Source organism: Dermacentor albipictus, chromosome 1 (genome assembly GCF_038994185.2).
Source record: "Dermacentor albipictus isolate Rhodes 1998 colony chromosome 1, USDA_Dalb.pri_finalv2, whole genome shotgun sequence".
Lineage (NCBI taxonomy): Eukaryota > Metazoa > Arthropoda > Arachnida > Ixodida > Ixodidae > Dermacentor > Dermacentor albipictus.
In genome coordinates, this window is record NC_091821.1 from 234,475,314 (window position 1) to 234,497,333 (window position 22,020).

The 22,020-nt window shown below is 44.4% G+C and overlaps 1 protein-coding gene across 4 annotated transcripts in view; it reads right to left on the reverse strand.

The window, feature by feature from the left end:
* Positions 1-22,020, reverse strand: part of Pde1c (Phosphodiesterase 1c) — an 879,030-nt gene that overhangs the window by 11,774 nt on the left and 845,236 nt on the right. For all 4 annotated transcript variants that reach the window (XM_070531076.1, XM_070531078.1, XM_070531077.1 and 1 more), the window contains 7 exons: positions 21,823-21,963; positions 19,736-19,836; positions 15,960-16,085; positions 6,396-6,500; positions 4,894-5,014; positions 2,531-2,612; positions 1,217-1,348 (listed from right to left, as the gene is read on the reverse strand). In XM_070531076.1, coding sequence (XP_070387177.1) covers positions 1,217-1,348; positions 2,531-2,612; positions 4,894-5,014; positions 6,396-6,500; positions 15,960-16,085; positions 19,736-19,836; positions 21,823-21,963 — 808 coding nt within the window. The remainder of the gene's footprint in view (positions 1-1,216; positions 1,349-2,530; positions 2,613-4,893; positions 5,015-6,395; positions 6,501-15,959; positions 16,086-19,735; positions 19,837-21,822; positions 21,964-22,020) is intronic.

The window sequence follows — 22,020 nt, forward strand, 5'->3', positions numbered from 1 at the left end:
ACATTGTCAGGAGGGCTTGTCATAAGGCAAAAAGTTACAACCACTCATGACGATCTGAAGTCATCAAGAAACTGATGCGAGTCTCGAGATACCAAGACATGGTTTGAGCACCTAGTAGTTTCAATTCTGCAATTGCAACAAGAAAACAAAATTTTCACTAGAAAGTTAATGATATTTAGTCATAACTAGCAGTTTTTGATGTCAGCTTTCATGAATAACGCAACACCAAAGACACATAACCTTTTCCTCTGTACTGCACCATTTTTATTAATACGAAGTGTTTGCAGAAGCATGCACCTGATATGGCCCATTGTTGGTCAAGTACTGCAAATGGACATCCATGCTAGGCACCCAACTTGCACACATTTTTTTTTTTTTTTTACAAAAGACGCACTCTGCACCTGTTTCTCTAATCTATGAATAAGGATGCTGCACGTACAAATTTAAAGGCAATCACCTAAACAACTAACTACTTTCTGGCATTAACAAAAAAGGAAAAATGGCCGCCAGAATCATATTTAACTTTTTAAAATATCCATCTTTAGCAATGTGTTGTCAGAAATTTTGCATTGCAGCATTAGCAAAAACACCAACAGAGCATACTGTAGGCATGCTGGTCATGCTACTCCCATGCTGCCCTTCTGAACAGAAAAACCCATTAACGATAAGGTGATAATCTTCGATCATTACCACATGAAGTGGCTGTAGGCTTTGCGCAGTGCTATCTTGGTGTAAAAACACTTCTCCAAGTGACTAATGAAAATGCATGCATTTTTTTCTCTACTTTGGCATCATCACTTCAGAACGTTGATACCATCTTGGGGTGTCCATAAAAAGAGAGTGGTGTTTATGTGACAGAGATGACAGTCCGAAATGCCATTAAAACCCTGGCGATATATAATGACAAATACTGTGGCATTTCTATAAACATAAAGTTAGGAGAAGAGGATCCCATTTTTAAGAGTGGAACAGGGAACCAATCATTACTTGTTAAGTAATGAATGTAACAGGAAGTGACTCTTGTGTAACAAGTAATATTAATTATTTATTTTCATGGTGACATCAGTTTTTCTCCTATCTATGAAAAAAAAAGAGATGCTATTGAGCGCTTAATGAATACTTTTGAAAGAAAACATTGTTTTTCCTGCTAGAAATAAGTGCTGACATTCTCTCATCTCCCCCCCAAAAAATCAAACTGAAAGATATGTTTTTTCACCTGTTCCCTTGTTCTCGCTGCCTTCTTCTGAAATGCTGTCCTCAGTAGTTCTTTGTGAAACCTGAAGGAGTATTTTTTCCAAGAGGTCTCCGCACACATCCATGGTTGGATTTAAAATGAAGTCAATAAAGCCTAAAATAGAAAGTAAGAGTGTTGAAGTTCTAAGATGGAACCTGTATGAATATTGCTCCTCAGCACTGCTTAATGAAACCTTAAAAGAAATGTGCTTTTGACATCTTCCAGTTCACTTTGTAGCACTGCATAGTCGTTCACAAGCATACTGCAGTATATCACACATACAGCGCCCTTTATATATTTGAGTAAGATGTGATGCTTTAATACCAGTACAGTCAAATATGGTTATCGCAAATGTGTTTGGGCACTAAATATTATCAATGTTATAGATAATAGAACAAAGTTGCGAGACAGTGCTGAAACACCCCATGACGGTATGGCTTGCAGCAGGAAGCGTAAGTAATGTGGCGATCTGGTAGCGTCTGTAGCTCTGTCGGGTTATGCATCATATCGCATACTATCCGATTACCTTTAAACAGGCTGTCAAGTGTGCTCAGCCTCGTGATCGAAAAACAAAAACAAAGCTGCAGGTGCCTTTACAGCACAGGTTTAGGGGCTCGGAGTTAGATATATCGAATGCCCAGTTCGTTTAAAGGATTTATTTTGCATGAACACCACTAAATAAATTTAGAATGTTTGATATAGAGCGCAACTCAATGTACCCAGGTTAGTTTTAATCAGGTTTGACTAACAGAACTGAAGCAAGTGTTGAAAGTCATGACAACAGATGCAACATTACTTGATACTTTTTTTTTTTACAGAATAATAGATAAAAGAGGCATTTTCAATGATCTGAAATGATATTTTGCTTGTAGGCTGCTTGTTCAATATCTTGCTGTCTAGTAAATTCACAAGAAATGTTACAGCGTGGACATCATTATTTAATAAGTATGTTTGGTTGCTGAATATTACAACAAACAAGTTTCTGAGGTCTGATGAAAGCAGAATATGCACATTCTGTGGGATAGATAGATATGTTAGCAACTGTTTGTTGAGTTAAAGCCAATCAGCCAGAGTGTAGAAGACATACTATAGTAGCCTGTCGCTGTACAGGAGACATGAGAACCTTTAGAAAACATGACGGCAGCTTCCATTTCATTTAGCTGAAAGTCGGTGTTAGTTGAGCTGGCATGAAGCCTAAACCTCAAACAGAGATTGGACATAAAGCTTAGAGAAAATGATGGGACAAGCACAGCCTGTAAGGCAGGTATATTTCAGTATAATCATCAAGAGAGCTACCTATCTGAGACTCTGCAATTAACGTTGTGTTCCTGTCGCACAGTGGCGAGTATGGAAGTCCAAGTTCATGTTCTTTGTCACCCTAGAAGGAGAAAGAAAACTAGTTAAAAGCATCATAAGAAGTAACACGATCATAAAATACAACCATAACAATGACTTGGTTAACTTAAAGGGACACAAACGAGAAAAATTATTTTTTCTGCAATAGTAAATCACCTTACCACAATGCTAAAAACATCACTCTTACAGAAAGAAAATGCTTGGTAGGCCAGAAAACAGGTAAAAATGAAAGACTGGTGGCACTGCCGCCTTGAAGTTCCCGCACCATGCCCACCGTGATGTCATGAAGTTTGACGGCGCCTGCTGCGCCTAGGTAATCACTTAGCAGTAAAGATTGATTACATTGTTTTCTAAAGGAGCCAAAGAATGAATGTGGCAAGTTTCAGGAATCTTTACTGAGCCAAAATGCGAGAAATACTTTGAAATTTGTGACATCACACCGACTTACTGGTATTTGGCTTTCTGCGCGAAAAAAAAAAAAAATGAAACCTTGGCCTTCATTTTCTCCTTTAAGAATCAACCTATTATGGTGATGTAAATGCCACTAGAGTTTTCAAAGAGCACTTTATCAGTCTAAACTGGTTTGTGGTTTTGCTTTAGTGTCCCTTTAACATCAGCCAATTTTATGTCTACTGCAGAATGGACCTCACTGTGATCCCTAATTAACCCCAAGTGGTCGAAATTTCTGGAGCCCTCCACTACAGCGTGCCTCATAATCAGAAAGTCGTTTTGGCACGTAAAACCCCATAATTTAATTAAACTTCCTAATCTCATCATGCCACTTAATCTTCTACCAAGCCTGATTGCATTCACTTTCTCCTTGGCACCCAGCCTGTTCATATAATTAGATCAGCAGTTAACGGCCCTACACATTACATGACCTGCTCTACATGACCTACCCAACTCCAGCTCTGCCTCTTAATTCAAATTCTTTTTTTTTTTGGCAGCCACTGTCCAGGAGCCTGGGACTAAAGGCATCTTAGCTACCCGATGTGGTCACTCATGTAGTACGGAGCAAGAAATTGTCAAAGTGACATACATCAGCACAACATGTTTTTGCTAAGAGTATGCATGCACACAGACAATGGCTGTAACAAATCTGAGAACAATAAATAACAGTCGAAGCAACACACATCACAGACAGCAATGGTGTAGCTATACAAGGGAACATGTTTTTGCTAAGACGCATGCAGAAACAGATGCAAGGGTACATAAATGCAAGCATAAGAACTAGTAAGACCAGTAATCATTTTTCTAAGTTTGCATACATAACAGTAAGTACAGTTTCACAATTATTTAAACGTTTCGATGAGACCAAACATCAGCTACCCCTGCTTGCTTATCCATACTGTTTTCCCATCTGTTAACATTACACCTACAATTTTCTGTTGCGTGGTCATGAGATTTTTCTCAAGTTTCTTTTTATGTTCTCAGCTTCTGCACCATAGGTTAGTGGTTGGGCAAATTTAACATTAATATAGAATAAGTGCAAAGAGGCTCGATTAATGGGCTCACTGAAATTTGCACGTAATTTGTGAAAACAGCACAATGACATCTATGAGCAAAGTAAATGTTGTGCATGGTGTTACACTCATCAGAACAATTCAAGTATTCCACCAGACAGCTTGCCCACTGTGTCAAATATCAGCATGACAATCATACTGTCACATTATGTAAAAGCAATTTTGTTTAGTCAGTTTTGAGCGTACCAAAATATCAGTTTCAGTGGATAAACCAATAAGTCACTTGGCATGCACTGTTGTGCGCTAGTTTATCGTGGCCTTCTGTGGGGGCTGTTCACCTACAACACCGATATTTGTGGCTTTTTGTTGTCACCAATCCCACCAACATTTGCCAGCTCCTATTTTGTAATCTGCTCTTGAGCTTTAGGGCTAGTTAGGCTCGATTTTTATAATCCTGATGGATTGTTCATAGTGGATGATGAATGGATAATTATTTGCATTCCAAGATATAAAAGATCCTCAACTGTTACAGGTAGGCAGAAAAGTAACCAGATGAGCATTGCTACTCGCTGAAGAGTTGATATATTTGCATTTAGTGTTGTTTCGAATTCCTAGCAGCAATGACTATAACGACGACAGCATGGGATAGAACTTTTTTTCCTGAGAGACTCAAAAGAAATATTGCCACATTCATTTCCCACAAGTTGCTCCCATTACATGCTTTCTTGCTTCTAGGCCACATATCAAGGCAGTTGTGAACTAAATATTGAATGAAGTAGCAAAGTAATGTATCAAACAGAAATAATTATGAGAGCCAGAACTACATAAACTATTCCTTACCTGTTGAAAGAATTCTTCCATAAGGAGATATGTCCACCTATGATGCAGCCTCCACTCCTTGCTTGGGTGACTAATGTCGCAACAGTGTAGAATTAAGCTGAGTGCTTTGGCCTTGTCAAGGCTGCATTGAAAGCAAGTTCTTGTTAGTTGATTGGAGCTCTACTGGGCAAGCAGGATTTGACATCTTTACAATTAGTGTACTAGAGGTTGTGGAAAGAGTGCAGCTTGTGCAGGGTACACATTGATATATTTTGAATTTATTGTTACTGTGCCCCAAAACAGCATACTTGCCTTCTAATTTGGTGCACAAGGACAAAAAACAAGACAAAAAGAACAAGAACAAAATATACAACTCAAAAGAGCTAATTGTGTTGGCAGTTTAAGAAACTGTTCTTGATGCTTATCTGTGACCATTTAAGTAGGTCACATATTCATGTACTGTGCATTGCTAGGTCTACGAGGTCTGTCTTGTCCTTGATGATGACTAATCAATGATATACATCATTGATTAGCTGAACCTCAATATAACAAATTCTCATGTATAACAATATAAATATAAAATGCTTCTCGCCAATATAAGCATCTAACAAATATATGCTGGTGACGGATATTGATATAACGAAGGTATTTTCGTGTCAGATGCAACTTTGCAATAACAAGTTTGACTGTATTCATTCGCTATCCTGGAAACATATGAAAAGCTACAGCTAGTTCGCTGTTTTCCTTTTGTAGTGTCAAAACTACAGAAAGTAAATGCTTATGATTTCGGTGTACTCTGAAGAAGTTCACTTTGGTTATGCTGTAACAATTTAGAATTGTAATTCTAATGCGTTTATTAGAATGCTGCAGGTTACTGTAGCTTAGTGGGAACACCTAATTAGTGAATAAGGTTCAAGCGCGACAGAGGATATGGACAAAGCAAGTGGATTTCTGCCTCCTTGATTGAATGCTTGCCAACAAGGCAACCTCTATGCTTAACCTAATTACATTTAGTGATGGCTGCTCCTTATGGTATACATGAAGGCATGTGAACTAGTCCTTGCTAAAATGATTTCAAAGTCTTTCCCGAGCCTAACGTATCATAGCAGCAGCTTTTATCCAAGAACACAACCAAGATATTTAGGCACATTGTGCTTGAATACCTGTGTCTACTCCAAGGGCAACATGCACTGTTCCTCCTACAGCAAATCAATTAAACACTGAAAATGCTTTTGTTCATTGGAAAGTGCTGTAAGTACTGTTGTAGATAGGTGTGATCACTTCATTTACCTGGCTGATGTATATATACATTTTTTGCTCACTTTAGAAGAGTGGCAAAGACTGGTTAGGCCTGACATATTGCATTTTCTACTTGAATTGAATATTTTCTTGAATGCTAGCATGCAGAGTTTCAGAAAATTGTGTCCGTAAATGGCTGAAATATGCACCAATTACTGGCCTCAAGAAATGCAAGAAATTGTTTCCCACAGATAGCGTGCATGTCTTTTCCGCCATGCTTCTACCTGAAATCATGATGACTCAGGGCTGTCTTCATGGTCTTCACTTGCTGGAAGTGAGAGGTCATATCGGTTGCCAGGACCATTTCAATAACCAACAGACGGAATTCTCTGAAAAGATTGTGAAACGCAACTTTCTGTATTAGTAATTGTACCAAACATCGAGTAGTAGTTAACTCACTGCTAGCAGCAGTGCAAGGTCTGTTTTTATATATTGCCCAGTAAGCTTGCAGCTAGTTATCCAGTCTATGCTTGTTACAAAAGACCCGCGTATAACGAACTTTCAGATATAACGGACCACATTTCAGCCTTAGTTTGTTCTACCTATTTTATGAATGCAACTAAGTTCGCTTTAACGGACCGCGCTACAAGGGACTATCGGCTACAGCGGACGAAATTAGCGGCAGGTTTTGTCACAAAATCAGGCGCATAAAATGGACTTTTGCGGTGTCGACATGGGCTAGCAACTGACTTGCGAGGGCCAGCCGATGACCGGGGCTCAATATCTCGCGCGCGAGGGAAAGAGGGGGGGGGGGGGTTCTACTCCGGTGGCTGCTAACAACGCGGCCGCGCGGGCGCCGTATGTTGAAGGCGATCTCCGACGTGGACAAAGTGCACGCCCGCGCTGGCGCCTTATCTTGAAGGCGAACGAAGTGCGCGCCCGCGCGAGCATCATTTTCAAAGAGATCTGCGATGTAGACTAAGTGCGCTCAGTGTCGGCAGCTTCGTATATGGGCTGTGCTTTCGACGTTTAGTTCGCGTTGAAGCGAGAGACAACACGAAGGTCAATTCGCTCGCTGCTGCTGCAGCGCTTATCTTTTTTGCTTGATTTGCTATCGCAATCGATAATTCGCCTTTCGGGCGAAACTGCGACTTGCTTGCTTTTTTTTTACTTTGCACGTTCGACACTCACTCTTTGCAATAAAGTTGTGAGACATCGCGACGAAAGTTTCGGAAGTGAGGCGTCTCGGATATTACGGACTTCGGATAAAACGGACGTTTTTTGTCGGATTATCAGGGTCCGTTGTAACGAGAGTCGACTGTATTTGTGGTCATACTCTTGAGAGCAAGCTACGTCAATATTATTTATGAATATATAAGCGCAGTTTTGTAAAGCTAATAATAAAGGTGTTGCACATTTTGTAGAAACTTGAAGGAATCCAAAACTCTGCCCACTGAAGATCACGGGCGACATAGTAGCTACAGCTTGTGTCAAGATGCAGATATGGGCAGGCTATAGCCCTGTATGTGTTTTGAATGTAAGTAAAACTACTGAATGGCATGAAATAACTAAATCACACCCGATCATAAGGCTGTATGTGCCGAGCTTGAGATACAGTGTGGGTGTTATACATGGTAGTGAATGCGAGGTACATCAATTAAACATCATAATATGTCATCAAACTAATGTGGTGGATCAATAAAACGAAAATTTTCTAGCTTGTTATAAAACTATGGTGAAAGCTCTTCTGAACGGTTTAAGCAAAGGAATATTAATGCCTGCGTACCTGTGACTGTTAGATACGGTGTATTTGGCACAGGTGCACTGGAGCAGCTAGTCAGTTTCAGAGTAACATGCAATGCCTTGTATATCAAAGGGCACCTGAACCACTTTTTATCGAAGTGGAGAAAAGCATTTGAAATGAAAATAGGTTATTTCAGAAACAGTTTGCCGTAAAAAGTACTTCCATGAGTTCAGCAGAATTGGAGTTATTGGCAATGAAACACCGCATCTGCTGTGTCCCTGTTCCGTCTTCCTTGCACTGCGAGGGCTACGGCGGAGTGGGACGTGCCCACAACACTCCGCCTTCTAAATGTCACTGTGGCGTGCAGTTCAAATTTCATTTTGTATGTTAACGTAGACGCCACGACTTCCGATTTTAATGCCTATACGACGTGCTAAATGTAAGCCAAACGCCGTTTTCCTTAGACGGCCGCAGTGTGCTTAGCCAGTGAAGTTGAGTTGAGTTGAGTTAACTCAACTCAACTAGCCAGTGGACTCGTGGTGCCACTGCGGCGGCCGTGGTATGTACGCTGCGTAGCCGACTGCAGCTAGCAATAGCAGCCGCGTATGGGAATCCGCTTTATTACGAAATAAAGCGTCCAGGAGAGAGTGAGAAGTAGGCTTTCGTTTGAAAAGAGAGCGATTGAGAGAAAGGTGACTTTGCACTCCGCTTGCGGGCTCCATGCGCCGCTTACGACAGCAAAACTTCGCTGAGATTTTTACAGCAGCGTATGCTACCCGCAGACTATGTTATTTCACCAAGCCCGAAGGGTGGTTCAGGGCCTTTTTAAATGGACATTACCTCTTTCAGTCGCATTGTCTCCATATGGATATGCAACTTTTGAATTTGCCGACAAGTGATGACAAGATAGAAATCTTCATCATAGCGCTGAATGTAAACATAATACTCTGATAAACAAACAATATTGCGACTTAAGTAAGGAGAGTAATGCTAAACAATGACATTTTAGGAGGTTTACTACCAGGCTTGATGAGAAGTTCGTGTTGCTCTGTATCAATGCTTGATTAGTCTTCTTTCGTGCATCGGTCATACTATCCCTTTCGTGTGACATAGTACACGGCGCGTTGTATGATTTGAGCGGTATTGCTCAATCAACCAATCAGCGTGCAATGAAACTGGTATCTCCGAAAGTTCGCCCTGCGATGCATGCAAGCCTCTGGAGTGTCGAAAACATGTGACGCGACTCTGTTGCCGCTAGCTTAGCATGTAGAATAAATTATAAAAAAAAGTTCAACTGGCGCGAAACACACGGGACGGAAAGAAGACATGGAAATCATGAGCGCAATTAAACCATGTCTTTCCATCCCATGTGTTTCGCGCTAGTGTAACTTTTTAACGATGGTGCCAACCGCCCCAAACGTCCATCCTTCTAGAATAACTTGTCTTTTCAATAGGCTATCGCATTTAAAGCCTGAAACCCGCGCGCGTCGTCATATCGTCGTCATATCGTCGCCGTGACGCGAAAACTTGTTAAGCAGCTTGGAGGAAGGAAAAACTGAGGAGAGACCCTGCAACCATCTCTTTGTGAAGCTCGTGGCCAATTTGGCAAACCGCACCGGTGCGCACCCGGGCGCAATTTCATCCCATTATCTACGCCCCGTGGTGCCCCAGTGCGCGCTGGTGTGATTCGTCGAATTCGCCATCAGTGACGCCGGAAGGTACTCCGTCATCTGATCGGGGCAGATTTTCCTCTCTTTCTCGCCTTCGGCAGGCAACCACGCCGGGCTGCGCAGACGTGCGCGTGCCGTAGTGATCCGACCAATGGATCCGATCGTGGTGTATACCATGGCTATACCACTGTCTAAGTGATTTTGTCCGAGTATTGTGCTCTAGCGTTGAAAGCAGTTCATAACAAACTCCGCACGTTAGACTGTGAAGCCGATCCCCTGCTACTTTCGTCGGCTTTTCTGACAATAAATGTGTGCATTCTCACTGTATGCACTGCAAGACTGCACAGGCGATGACCGGCAGCACACTTTATGCACATCACGATGTGCATCTGCAAGCCCATCTGCAGCTTATGAGAACAAACACGTATGCTGGTGGTGGCGTTATAGGAATCATTTTGCTTTATTGAACAAGTTTCGGCCGGCTGTGTACCACGGAGCCGTGACGAAGCCGTGAGTTGTGACGAGCAACAGCGCGCCGACGAAGAGGCCAGCAGAGGAGAACGTCATTACGCATTTAAATACACTGGCTACGGCCTGAGCTATATTTTTCTCACGGTAAGTGGAGCTTCACGGAAACAACGTTCTGTGATATGCTCTGCGCAGTGCCGAACAGTAAGTGCATATGCGTGCCGCTAGCGCGTTGACCGGGCTACCATCAGCCGTTTGATGTGTGCACAGGCGTATGCGTATGGTCTTCTGTGGAGCCTTATTCACTCTTGTATCGCATCCACTAACCTCCATTTCCCTGCGCCCTTTGAGCACACACATATCTGCGTTAAAGAGAGTTGTCCCTTAATTACTCATAGTGGCCGTTTTATGCGAAGCATATTACGAGAGCTCAACCCAGCTCCTCAGGCGCGGCGGTGTCGCCTTGAAATCACGTGACACCGTGACGTCACGACAGAGGAGAAGTGGCTTTGGCTCAACTCTTGCAAGACGGGCTGGGTGGGAATCGAACCAGGGTCTCCGGAGTGTGGGACGGAGACGCTACCACTGAGCCACGAGTACGATGCTTCAAAGCGGTACAAAAGCGCCTCTAGTGAATGCGGTGTTGCCTTAGAAACGAGCTGTTTCTAAGGCGTGCGTCTCTTGCTCAGGCGCACATTTCGTTGCCGCGCCGAACGCAGCTTTGCTCGACGCTCACCGCGTCCAATGCGGGGCGCGTAGTCGCTGCCCTGTAGCCCATTGTCTTACACCCCTTGGCGGGTCGACGGGAACGCTGTCGCGTTCCACTCTTGAAGGCGAAGCAGAGTAACGCATGAGTTGTTTCTTCGTCTAGCCGAACCAAATATAGCCAAGCAACAGCAGTTCACCAGGCTAAACAGTGGTTCAACAACTAAAATAAAGGCTAGTATGCTTCGCATCCTGGGCTTAACCTTACCTAAGCCACAGCCATTTTTATTTCCCATCCTTCAACATGGCTGTTTTACATGCTACAAATACATCGTCCGCTGTCAAAAGCCGGAACATTGCGCAGCTGTCACTGACCATCAAGGCGTTTATTGCATATTCTGAAGCACAGCGGTTTGAGTCTGTGCTTGAGCAAATAGATTTCCAGGTTGTCTGTGGCGTGGTACGTGGTGTACGGCGTTGCATGCGCGCTCGTTCTGCGCTTTTAAGTGCAGGCGTAAGTGGCCTGCCACTGAAATTGACAATATTTAGTTTTAAGCTGTGAAGGAAGTGAGCACCCGAGGAGAGAGAGAGAGAGATAATTTAATTGAAAGAAGGCAGAGAGGTCGGCCTGAGCTAAGGTGCTCTAGCCTGCTACTCCACCTAGTAGGAATTAAGGCACCTAAAGGTGGAGAAGAGAATTGCGTGGTAGAGAAAGTACGAAGGAGCGTGCTGAGCGCGCGGCAAAGCAACGCTGGCAACGCCACCTAGAGAAAAAAAAAATATAAGTGCCGTTGAGCAAAGTGGGAAAGGAGAAAAGAGGCGAAGCATCTTGGAGGAAGAGGGTAGGTGGAGGCCCGCTGGGTCGACCTCCTCTGGCAGTTGCTACGGGTGCTGTGCGCGGAATGGACGTACCAGGTTCGTCGCGTGATAACATCGTCCCCACGCGCCGTTTGCCGTATGTGCGACTGAAAGCGTGCGACAGTGAGCCGACGATGGCGGCTCAATCTCGCGCGCGCAAGGGAGACAAGCGGGGAGAAAGCGCACCGTCTTCGCAACGAGGGGGGTTCTTCTCCGGCAGCTGCTGCGTATGGCGCGACCGCATGAGCCCTATCTTGAAAGCGATCGGCGATGCGGACAGTCTAGGCGTCTAGGCGCACCGAGGGTCGATAGCTTCGTGTGCGCTGTAGCACCTATACGCTTACGTGTCACCCGCGTTCGCGAAGTGAAACGTCTACTGTAACTTTCTTACTTGTTCCAGTCCCCCCTGGCCACAACAGCCGGGAGACCACGGTCTGGATAACACAGCGGAACACGGAGACAAACGCAATCTTGCACAAACGGCACCTTTGCCACGATACGAGACCTACGGGGCAGCACACACATGAGCACACACCACCATAAAACAGCCATTGTGCACCGACAACATGGCCGCTACATCTAAAAATACCACTTCTTCCTCACTTTGCGCACGGAGGAGGGTAGGGCCTCTCCTCAGTCTTTTTATAGTGTACAGTGTGTAGTACACTATATTTTTTTTCCTTACTCCATGTTCAGCAGCCACATTGTGATGAAAATGGCGATGACGATAGACTGCTGCTAACGCCGCGAACTCGGTTTTGTATTGACGTGGTATTGACCCTTTTCGCGGCGATCCCATGGGCGCTGCCATGTTTGATCACGTGGTGACGCGTCCATTGCTTGCCTCAGTGTTTACAATGGGTGTGAATGCCGACGGCGCGGCTTCGAAAACCTCTGTTTCGAGAGGTATCGTAAACGGTGACTAGGTGGACGACACGAAGCTTTGGCCACAGCTTTAGAGAGCATGCAAAAGCGTTTTCGGAGCTGATTAAGCTATGCCCGAACGGCGCGAGCAGCGTATATTGTTCTTGTTCTACAGTAAAAGCTCGTTAATTCGAACCGCAAGGGGAAGCCTCTTCAGTTCGAATTAACGAAAGTTCGAACTAACGAAAGTGAAGGAGGGCAACAGTACACTGCGATTTGGAAGCAGTAGGGTATGTAAGAAATTTGGCGTGTCAGAAAGTGATGGCGTGTGCCGCGGACACACGCCATCTTCAAGTCGAAGCTCTGGGTCCGACTGTGCCACACCACCGATGTCCACCGAAACGAACGTTAGCCGAGGCTTAACACCATCACAATGAATCGCGACGGCCGATACCTCCTAATCAGAAAACAGAGGTGCACAACCGATGAAGACTGCCGAGACAAAGACGCTGAACATGTGAAGGTGGCGAAGGCCCTGATTCGTTGGTTCTTGATTGCAAGCGCAGCTGCGACGTACTTGATTCGCTGTGTTTTTGGAGCTTGCCGTGCCATCTCCGCACAACATTAACAGCTGTACAAGATTTGCAAAGCCTCCGAGATTCGCAACGGGCAAGAAGTCTCGGAGGTTACGTAGAACGGAGAGGCGGTAGCCGCCGCTGCCTTCTGGCTGACACCGCGTCGGTTAGATTTTTGTCCGATTTTGCCTTCTCTCACCGTTCTCTCCGTTTCGGAGGCAATATACCCTTGTGTGTAGGCAGTAGGCGCGTTTCTCTGGCCGTGTGCCAGGCGAGCGTAGTTCGAATTATCCGTGAGGGAACCTTCTCGCGTTCGAATTAACGGACTTTTTTATACATAGACTTCTATGGAGCTTGGCCGGACCAAATCGTACAGTTCGAATTATCCATAAATTCGAATTATTGAAGTTCGAATTAACGAGCTTTCACTGTAATAGCAGGGCTAAATATGCATTCCAAGCTATGCAAACTTGCAAAATGCAAAATTGCATAGCTATGCAAAATTGAACCAGGATTAGTTTGTTTTGCTCTTCGTTCTTTATTTGGCAACTACTTTTAAGCAGCGGCTTGTCGAATTTCTGACGGAGTAAATTTCTGATTATTTTCTGCCTAATCGCTCGCGGCTGTGCTCAGTTGCGGTAGATTTATTCTTGCTGCGCGCGCAAGGCTTGAAACGCAGCTGATTTGTACATTGCAATACTTTGTGGCAAAGATGCATTAACGCTAGTAACTCGCTTACTCTTGTGGACTGTCACGAAACATTAAGCTTCGGCCATTCGTGCGCTATCGGGGTAGTCCATCATTTATTAGGCGTATATGGTGCGCATATATACAAGTGTGCACCCATTCACTTATTGACACGTTGGCGATAGAGTAGACGGAAGTTTCCGTGCTAGTTGGGGTAGATGTGTGTAGATAGTGTGCGTGAAACTTACTATGACACGAAGCGGCTCTACTCCCTTTGTCATTGTTTAACGATCGATACTCACTCTTTCCAACGTTCCAGGGCTGAAACACTTTCTTTGAAGGTTAGCGATACAACGCTGGCGGATGTGCAAATTTCTGCATCATCGACGAAAGCCGTACAACACGTACGGACAGTTACAGCAATGGTCCGCGAACTTGGACACACAGATTCATTCCTTTCCTTAATATGCCAGTCAATATTTTTGCAGCCAACTACTGCACACGTCTTCAATCCACATGATTCAATCAAGCATGATTTGAGCCCAGTGCGTTAGCGAAAACTCAGTTGGATTTCCGACAGCTGGGGATTGTAGCTGTTCACCTAGTGGACATGTCCATTTCGTCTGCTGTTGAAGTTCTGATTGGCTGGGCTGGGCTGTGCGACCGCAGCAGCGAGGCACCAGTGCCAATCAACACTTCAGCACCAGACGAGATGGACATGTCCATTCGGTGGACTCTTACAGAATACCTCCCCAGATGGCGCAGAAGCAAGCTGGAAGCGGTAATGGTTTAGTATTCGTGCGCTGTCGCTGAGGCTACGTGCGGCGCGCTGCCGAAAGCGCCATCTCGTTTCTCTAGAATAAACTGCTCCGCGAAGAAGGTCAATACGATTGCGCGCAGGCAACTTAGAATCAGATAAATGCGGTAACCGTTCATTGCGAGCTACCATTTTGCGTTTTCGATGCATTCACCGATTCTTAGACGCCGCCAAGACAGACGGGTTGCTATTGGGGTCAGGCGCACGCGTGCTGGCCAGTCAAGTTCGAATTACCAAGCAGAGGTCAAATTCAGGATAGAAATAACGGACGTTCTGGCCCAAATATATACATGGGTGCCGGTCAGGAAATTGGTAAAGATCGAATTTCTCAAAAAATTTAGGTAACTGGAGGCGGATTAACGGAAGTCTACCGTATGTACTGTGTCATTGCAAATCTGGAAAAAAAAAGCACCGAATTGCCTAAGCTGGACATACAAATAAAAATACCAGCAGTCAAACAGTGCATAAAGTTTGTGTAAAATTAATTAGACAAATGAATGCTTCATACAAGGTCCCACTTACAGTGCTTTTTCTGGCTTGAGGTACGTTTGAGCACATTTATAGCACCAAAATGTTAATTCAGGCACTTTCCAGGAATACCTTGGACGTGCAGTTTTTGTTTTTTTAGACCAGTAAAATATTCATTACACAAGCCATTCATGACTTGGGGCTCTTGCAGGTTATTACAGGCCTTCTCTAATGTGCAGCTTCAATGTATGGCTGCTTTGTTGACACAACATATGCAACCTTTAGTATTCGTATTTAGCAAGCTGTGCTTAATATTTGAAAGCATGTATCGACAGCCGTGGAATGTCTACTACGTCCTGAAAGAAATGCACGTTCTACCGCAATTTTTTTTCAATATTCACCGACGATTACGACACTCCCTAATGCGAAATTTGAGCGCAGCCCTATACGTGCATTCATTTCGCGATATATTGCGCCGTGCGGACAACCTGTCTTATGCGGCACGTTGCAAATGGAGCGGAGTGAGGCGCGACTGCCTCGCTAATCGGGAGATCGCGAGAGGCAGCGCGTGGGCGACGCGCGGGCGCGATTCACAGCAGCCGCCGCAGACAGACCTCCGCTCATGCAGCGCTTTGTTTCCATATGTCTGACGCACGCTACTCTGGCGCCATCTCGTAGCATTTGTTGCCGCAGAGCCCGTATTGCGGCGCACTACGCTTTTCTTCTGACGCTTTCGCCATGCCCTCATCCTCCGCTTTCCTCCTCGTGGTATCTTCGCTATCGCCGTCTTTCACCACCCGCTGCACTCCACGTTCACTATTTCATACTTCGCTCTGCTTGTTCGCTAGGTTACGAGGGACGCCGAGGCATGCCGACGCTCAACGGAGGAACGGGCGCCTAAGAGCTGCGCTCCAAAAGCTGGAACCACGATAATAAGTAAAGCCTATGTGTTAGGTTTCGGTTTAATTAAAAAAAGAAAGCTAGCAGCTTACTTGTACTCTTCTTTGCTTAGGCTGGATAATATGTTCTGATCATCATCTGTTAACAGGCGAAAAGCAGCACTGATGTGATGGTTTTCGAGAACCGATCGGTCATTGTAGATGAGCGCAGTTTCTGACCTGCAAGGAAAAAAAACAGCACAGTGAAACACTGGTTCTTGCAAAGGTCAAGCTGATTGGATTGCCGGTGTGAATAAGTGCTTGTTATAAGGAGTAAATTTATCTATGAATGACGTCAAAGCTTGTTCAACTAACCTTAGCATGTTTATTTTCTTTTGCTCCTGCAAATGACAACTGACGTAACTGCAAAATGTATTGCGTGCACTTTTGATGCCAGCATTATTTTAAAACGCGAGACAACTGATGAGCTAGTGGATGCTGCAAATGAACTGTTAGCAAATGCATTGTTAGAATTGAATTGGTGGACAAAGAATAGCCTCTAGAACATCATTGTAAAACAAAAGCGGCCTTGTTTTAAATCCAGAACAAACGTGCCTGAACAGACAAACCTATTTAACCGAGTTGATGGATCCAGAGCGAGAAGGGGGCGCCCTGGATTTCTGCAGTGAGCCCCTCCCCAGTCCCCCGTTTTCTATACTACTAATGTAGCTCCATCAAGTTGTTGATTGAGACAGCTTTTATTGCTTGCCCTCAGTGCCTTGTATACTGTACATGACGTAAACAGATCACTAATTCCAACAACAATAACGTTATTCACTTTCTCTATATTATGTAGCATTTTCTCGTTATATTTACAAAACATTGCTTTCGTCTAAAAATAAATTTGCCAGTTTTATATGTCTTGTAGTAACAGTGCTTGTGAGGAATCTCGATCTTTAGCTACAAGTCAAGAATTCAGGATAGGCTCCTCCCTAAAAGAATCGCGACCGATCAGCCCCTCGCATGCTTCAAGAAATAGTGAAGTGATAATGAGAGGGATTTCACTTCGAGATTAGTAAGAGGCGATAGGAAGATTGGTGGAAGAAAAGTAGGGAAACGACAAATAACGGAGGCATACAAAAACAAAGTTCCCACTAAGGGTTCAGCAAGTTTTTTATGGGAATTCTTTGTGTTTTTTTCCTTTTCTCTTTTTCTTTTTTAACATAGGTAGGGCACTAGGAAATATAATAACAAGAGCTTGGTGGCGCAGCCCATCACCCCATTCCAAATGAGACGCTCATAGCATCCATCCAGAGGGAGCTGAAAACAAGACGATTTGTTGGTGCATGTATACATGTTGTGGGCCATTGCCGCTGCATTCTCGACTTGTCACTGACTATAGCTTCAAGGTGCACTGCATGTGACCAGGGAAAGGGGCAAGTAATGTGAATAAATCGATACCACAGCTCGATAGTGACGGTAACATATTAACAACGTTACAGCCACTGCAATGAAATTCCTTTTCCTTCTTGAAATACACCTCCGACTAGCACCACTCTTTACATAAATTCTGGCTTACAAAACTTTTGCCAGGTCAGACTTCGAGTACGAAAATGTTGTTTGATTCCCATACACTAACAACTAATTAAAAAAAAAAACTAAATGGCGTATAAAGAAAAGTACTACGGTATATATACAAAATGTCAAGGGCATTTAAGTACCCTATACGTGGATGAATGCGAAAGCATTGCGACGTCTTCCCGATGATGACTCGTTTTACGAAACGTAATGGTATTAATGCAGAAGCATTATATGGCTCATGAAGCGGGAAATCCGTGGCCATGGCCGGAGATCGCACAAAAAGTCACGTGGTCACAAAGACGCGCTCGTGCCACTGCTCGCGCACTCGTCGTCGTTTTCTTCCACAGGTGGCTCCGATGCCGCTAATCATGCCAGCGTTCCTAAACTGCCTTTCCCTCTGCGAAGGCACTGACGGCACTGATACACTGCCAGTTGGTGCGGTGATTTCGGTGAGTTCTGTCGTGCACTCCGATGGAGGAACCTTCGAATTCGACTTCTCAGTGAGTAGCTGAACCCGCCTCCTTTGGACGTTCACACAAGTACGCGAACAAGGCCGAGGCACACGATGCGATAAATGATACAAGGCAACGTAAAAACAATACCATTACGTTTCGCAAAAAGTGTCGTCATCGGGAAGACGTCGCAATGCTTTCGCATTCGTCCACATAGGAATACCTAAGTCCCCTTGACCTTTTGTTCTCACGTCGCCTTGTACCTTTTATCGCATAACGTGCATCGGCCTCGTTTGCGTACTTGTGTGGACGTCCAAAGAAACCGGGCGCAGCTATGTATATACTGAGAAGTCGAAGCCGAAGGTTCGTCCATCGAAGCGCACGACAGAACTCACCCGAAGTCACCGCACCGACTGGCAGCGCCGCGACGCGCGGCGCTATGTACGTATAGACCGGCCACCGGTGCGGTCTGTCTCTGTGACCAAGTGACTTTTTGTACCATCTCCGTCGAAACTTCCTCCATCGGAGCGCATGACAGAACTCCCCAATGTCTCCTCACCGACTGGCAGTGGGCCAGTGCCTTCGGCATCTTCGCAGATGCAGGAGCAGTATGGGAACGCTGGCATGATGAGCGGCATCGGAGGCAGCTGTGGGAGAAGACGACGACGAGCGCGCGAGCAGTTTCATGGGCGCGTCTCCGTCACCACGTGACTTTTTGTACCATCTCCGGCCACGCCGCCGGATCTTTCGCTTCATGAGCCATATAGTGCTTTCGCCTTAATAAATAACAGACTCGCCCACCGAACTATTTAACAAAGCCGGAATCTTGACAGTTTAACACCGAGCAGTTATAGCCCGTTTTAAGCTTATGTACCAGCTTCCACACCAACCGTTTAACACTGATACCTCTAGATATACATCTCCAGAAGTTATGAAACACGACGATCGCGACTTCTACACGCACTAACACTCAAGGAATATTCCTCTCATACTGACTGTTTTACGAATTAATTATTTCCTTTAGCGTCAAGAGAGCGGAATAATGTGAACGAGTCCATTAGTAGCAGCTGCTCATTGGACATATTCGCTAGTTCTGTGGAAAAAAGGATCTGCTCGCCTTACAGCTTTGACTTGTTTGCTCTGCTTTGATATTCGTATGCTAGCACTTTTAATTTATTTATTTTAGCTTGCTTCTCTGCGATCAACATTTTTAGTCATACTTCTGGCAAACACCCTCACACCCCCTATATAATATTGCATACTTCAATAGCTACCTAGTATTACAGTTTCCCCCCTTTCTTCTCGATGTTATAGTATTTAAAATGTATACCCTTTAGTCTATAAGTGGTGGTGGTGGTGGTGGTGGTGGTGGGTTGTAGCAACACGCAGGTTTAGCCTGGCGATCAAGGCCGGCAATTGCTCCACTCGAGCGTCTCTTGCAACATCATTGCGGTGTTTCACCACATGTCCATTAAACCAGTCTCTCTTAAGAATGCGATAAGGAGACAAAGTTTCTTGGCGGGCTATTTCTACTGACACTGAGGGTTCTTATAATGCATTATATGCATGACTGCATTCTGTTTATCATGCTCATCACGTATTTTTTATCACATGTTTACTGGTTTTTGCTTGAATCGTTTTTTTTTTCAGATTCGCCTAAGCTACCTTAAATTGTACCTATATCTTGAATCTGCGACGGTGTAATTAATTCTGTTCTTTTAACCAAACAAAACGTATTTATATTTGCTTTCTGTTTGCAACTTCTGCCATTATACTTACCCTCCTGTTATAATCTCACGAGGGATTCACAGTATGTAAAAAAAAAAAACACACACACACAAAAAAAACCACCCTCACCGAGACATCACATGGAAGTTGTTGGTTGTTCCAGTATGTTCATAATCATGGATAATTGCTGCAAACAAGGTGGCAAATGCTTCCAGTTCTGTCAACCAGCCCTGGAATGCAAACATGATCCATTAGCGTGGCTGCACAAACGGTCTGCTTATGCACAGGCAGTTGGCATTATCAACTATATTACAGGAGTTTCAACTTTTGCCGCTGAAAAGAAAGATCAAAGCCTGCATTGAAACTGGTCTTCCAGCTTCGATACACTTGCACGTGATAAGGAGTGCAGTTCATGAAAGTTACACAAAATATAAGAAACATGGGTAGCAGATACAGAGGAGTAAGTTCGATTGTCTAATCTAGCAGTTCCGCGAGATGAAAGTACAAAAATAAAACTAGATGCGCAAATGTTTCGGATGTATACTTGCGGAAAAAACAGAAAAGAAGGAAAACATTAGGTGTTGACGAAAAGTACGCTTTTTTTTTGCTGTTAAAGATGCTATGTACAGAAAAAGAAAAGAAAAGAGAACACTTCATGCGCTTGTGAATTGGCGCTGTTACACTCACAAACAGGCTCAGCGCTGTCCTAACTGCATTCGTGCGGCGATGGAAAAATAAATGCTCTCAGCGTGGCAAAGCAACGCAAAACATTAGCTCAACCAATTAGGCCGCTGACGGGCATATTAGCAGAGATCCCTTCCGCCTGCATCCACAAAAAGGTTGTTACGCTAGAACTATTCGTAAGGGAGGATGGCAGCCAATCGCGATGTCTAGCCTATTAGCGAAGGCAGTCAGCCAATAGCAAACAGCACTTACGAACAAAAAGCTTTGCGAATTCGGCCCCTCGCTCGCAAGGGACTTGTTCGTAAGACTATAGCATTGGCTTAATCTGGGCAGTGCGTGAAGAAGGCGAGACGCCAGCCCACATTCGCGAAACTGCCAAGGAATTATCTGCACACACACGTCGTGGTACGACGAATGGTCGTGGGTAACCGATAGTACCAGCAACGAAGATAAACGAAACACGCGACTTTTCCAGGATGCTGCGTAGAATGCTGTCTCCATTTTGGTGAAGCCATCGTTATAGTGTTATCTCGCTGCCTACATGCTTTCAGCTTCTGCGCGCAAGCTTCCTGACAGCGGCATCATTTAATTATTTTTTATAATAACGAGGAGGAGGAATCTCACTTAAAATGTTCTTCTTGAGGCAGCAGAAGAGGTAAGCGACAAAAGCTGACTGCCTGTGGATGCACTCGGTAACTTCACCGCAGAAAAGGCTTATTTGCGGCGGTGCACCCTTTACAGGTGAAAAGGGCATCTACGGACTGCATGACTATTTCTCAGCCCGTATTGACAAAAACGTGCTTATGCTAGGATTGTTCGTAAAAGCAGATGTCAGCCAGTGATGATGACGTACCTATGAGCGAAGGCGGTATCAGTGGGAAATAGCACGAGCGAGCGAAAAGCTTCGTTAATTCGGCCCCTGATCTCAGCGCTTTCGTACCACGCCTTCTGGCATGTTACGTTGTCTGGTCACCCACTTGCAACATTTGTAAATAAGAATCTATACATTACAGTGAATTGTAAAAAGGATTCCCGCAGATATACGGACCCCCGCCCCACCCCCCTCCCTTGTTTTGTTTTTGTCTTTGTGTTTGCAGCCAAGGTTGTTTTTTGGGTATGGGCGAAACTAAGACACAAATAATGCTAAGAAGTCCGAAAAACTCGGAATTTCGTTGCGCATAAAAAAAAAGTTCGATAAACTTCGGATTTTTGTGTGAAAGGACACCCTTCTATTTTGTTCCTATGAGCTCTGAGAACGCATAACCCTAGTTGTAAGCCCTCTACAGCGTCGCAGAACAAGACAATGTCAACCGCAAGCTGCAGAGTGCCGAGATATGCTCCGTTGAAACTTACACCTTATTCTTCCCAATGTAACATCTTAGTTGAAGGCATGAATTGAATAACACTGGAGAGTGAGCCTCACTTCTCTGTCAGTCTTTGTATTTTGCGAATAATTAGATGAAGAATAATGTCAACTGCGCTGTTTAGATAATAAATAAGCATCGTAACGTATCTTTTTTTTTGTTACTTACACCGATGCCTGCTGAGTAGAGCATGTAATGGACGGTCTGGGTGACGTCTGCTGCGTGCAGGTTGTTGTGGTAGGGATTTTTATATTTGCAGTACCCTTGCTCCACAGCAGAGATAAAGTTCTCTAGCGCTGCTGACGACACCTGGAAAAAAAAAAAGAAAAGAAAGCATGTTACAAATTTTAACATTTGACGAAACAA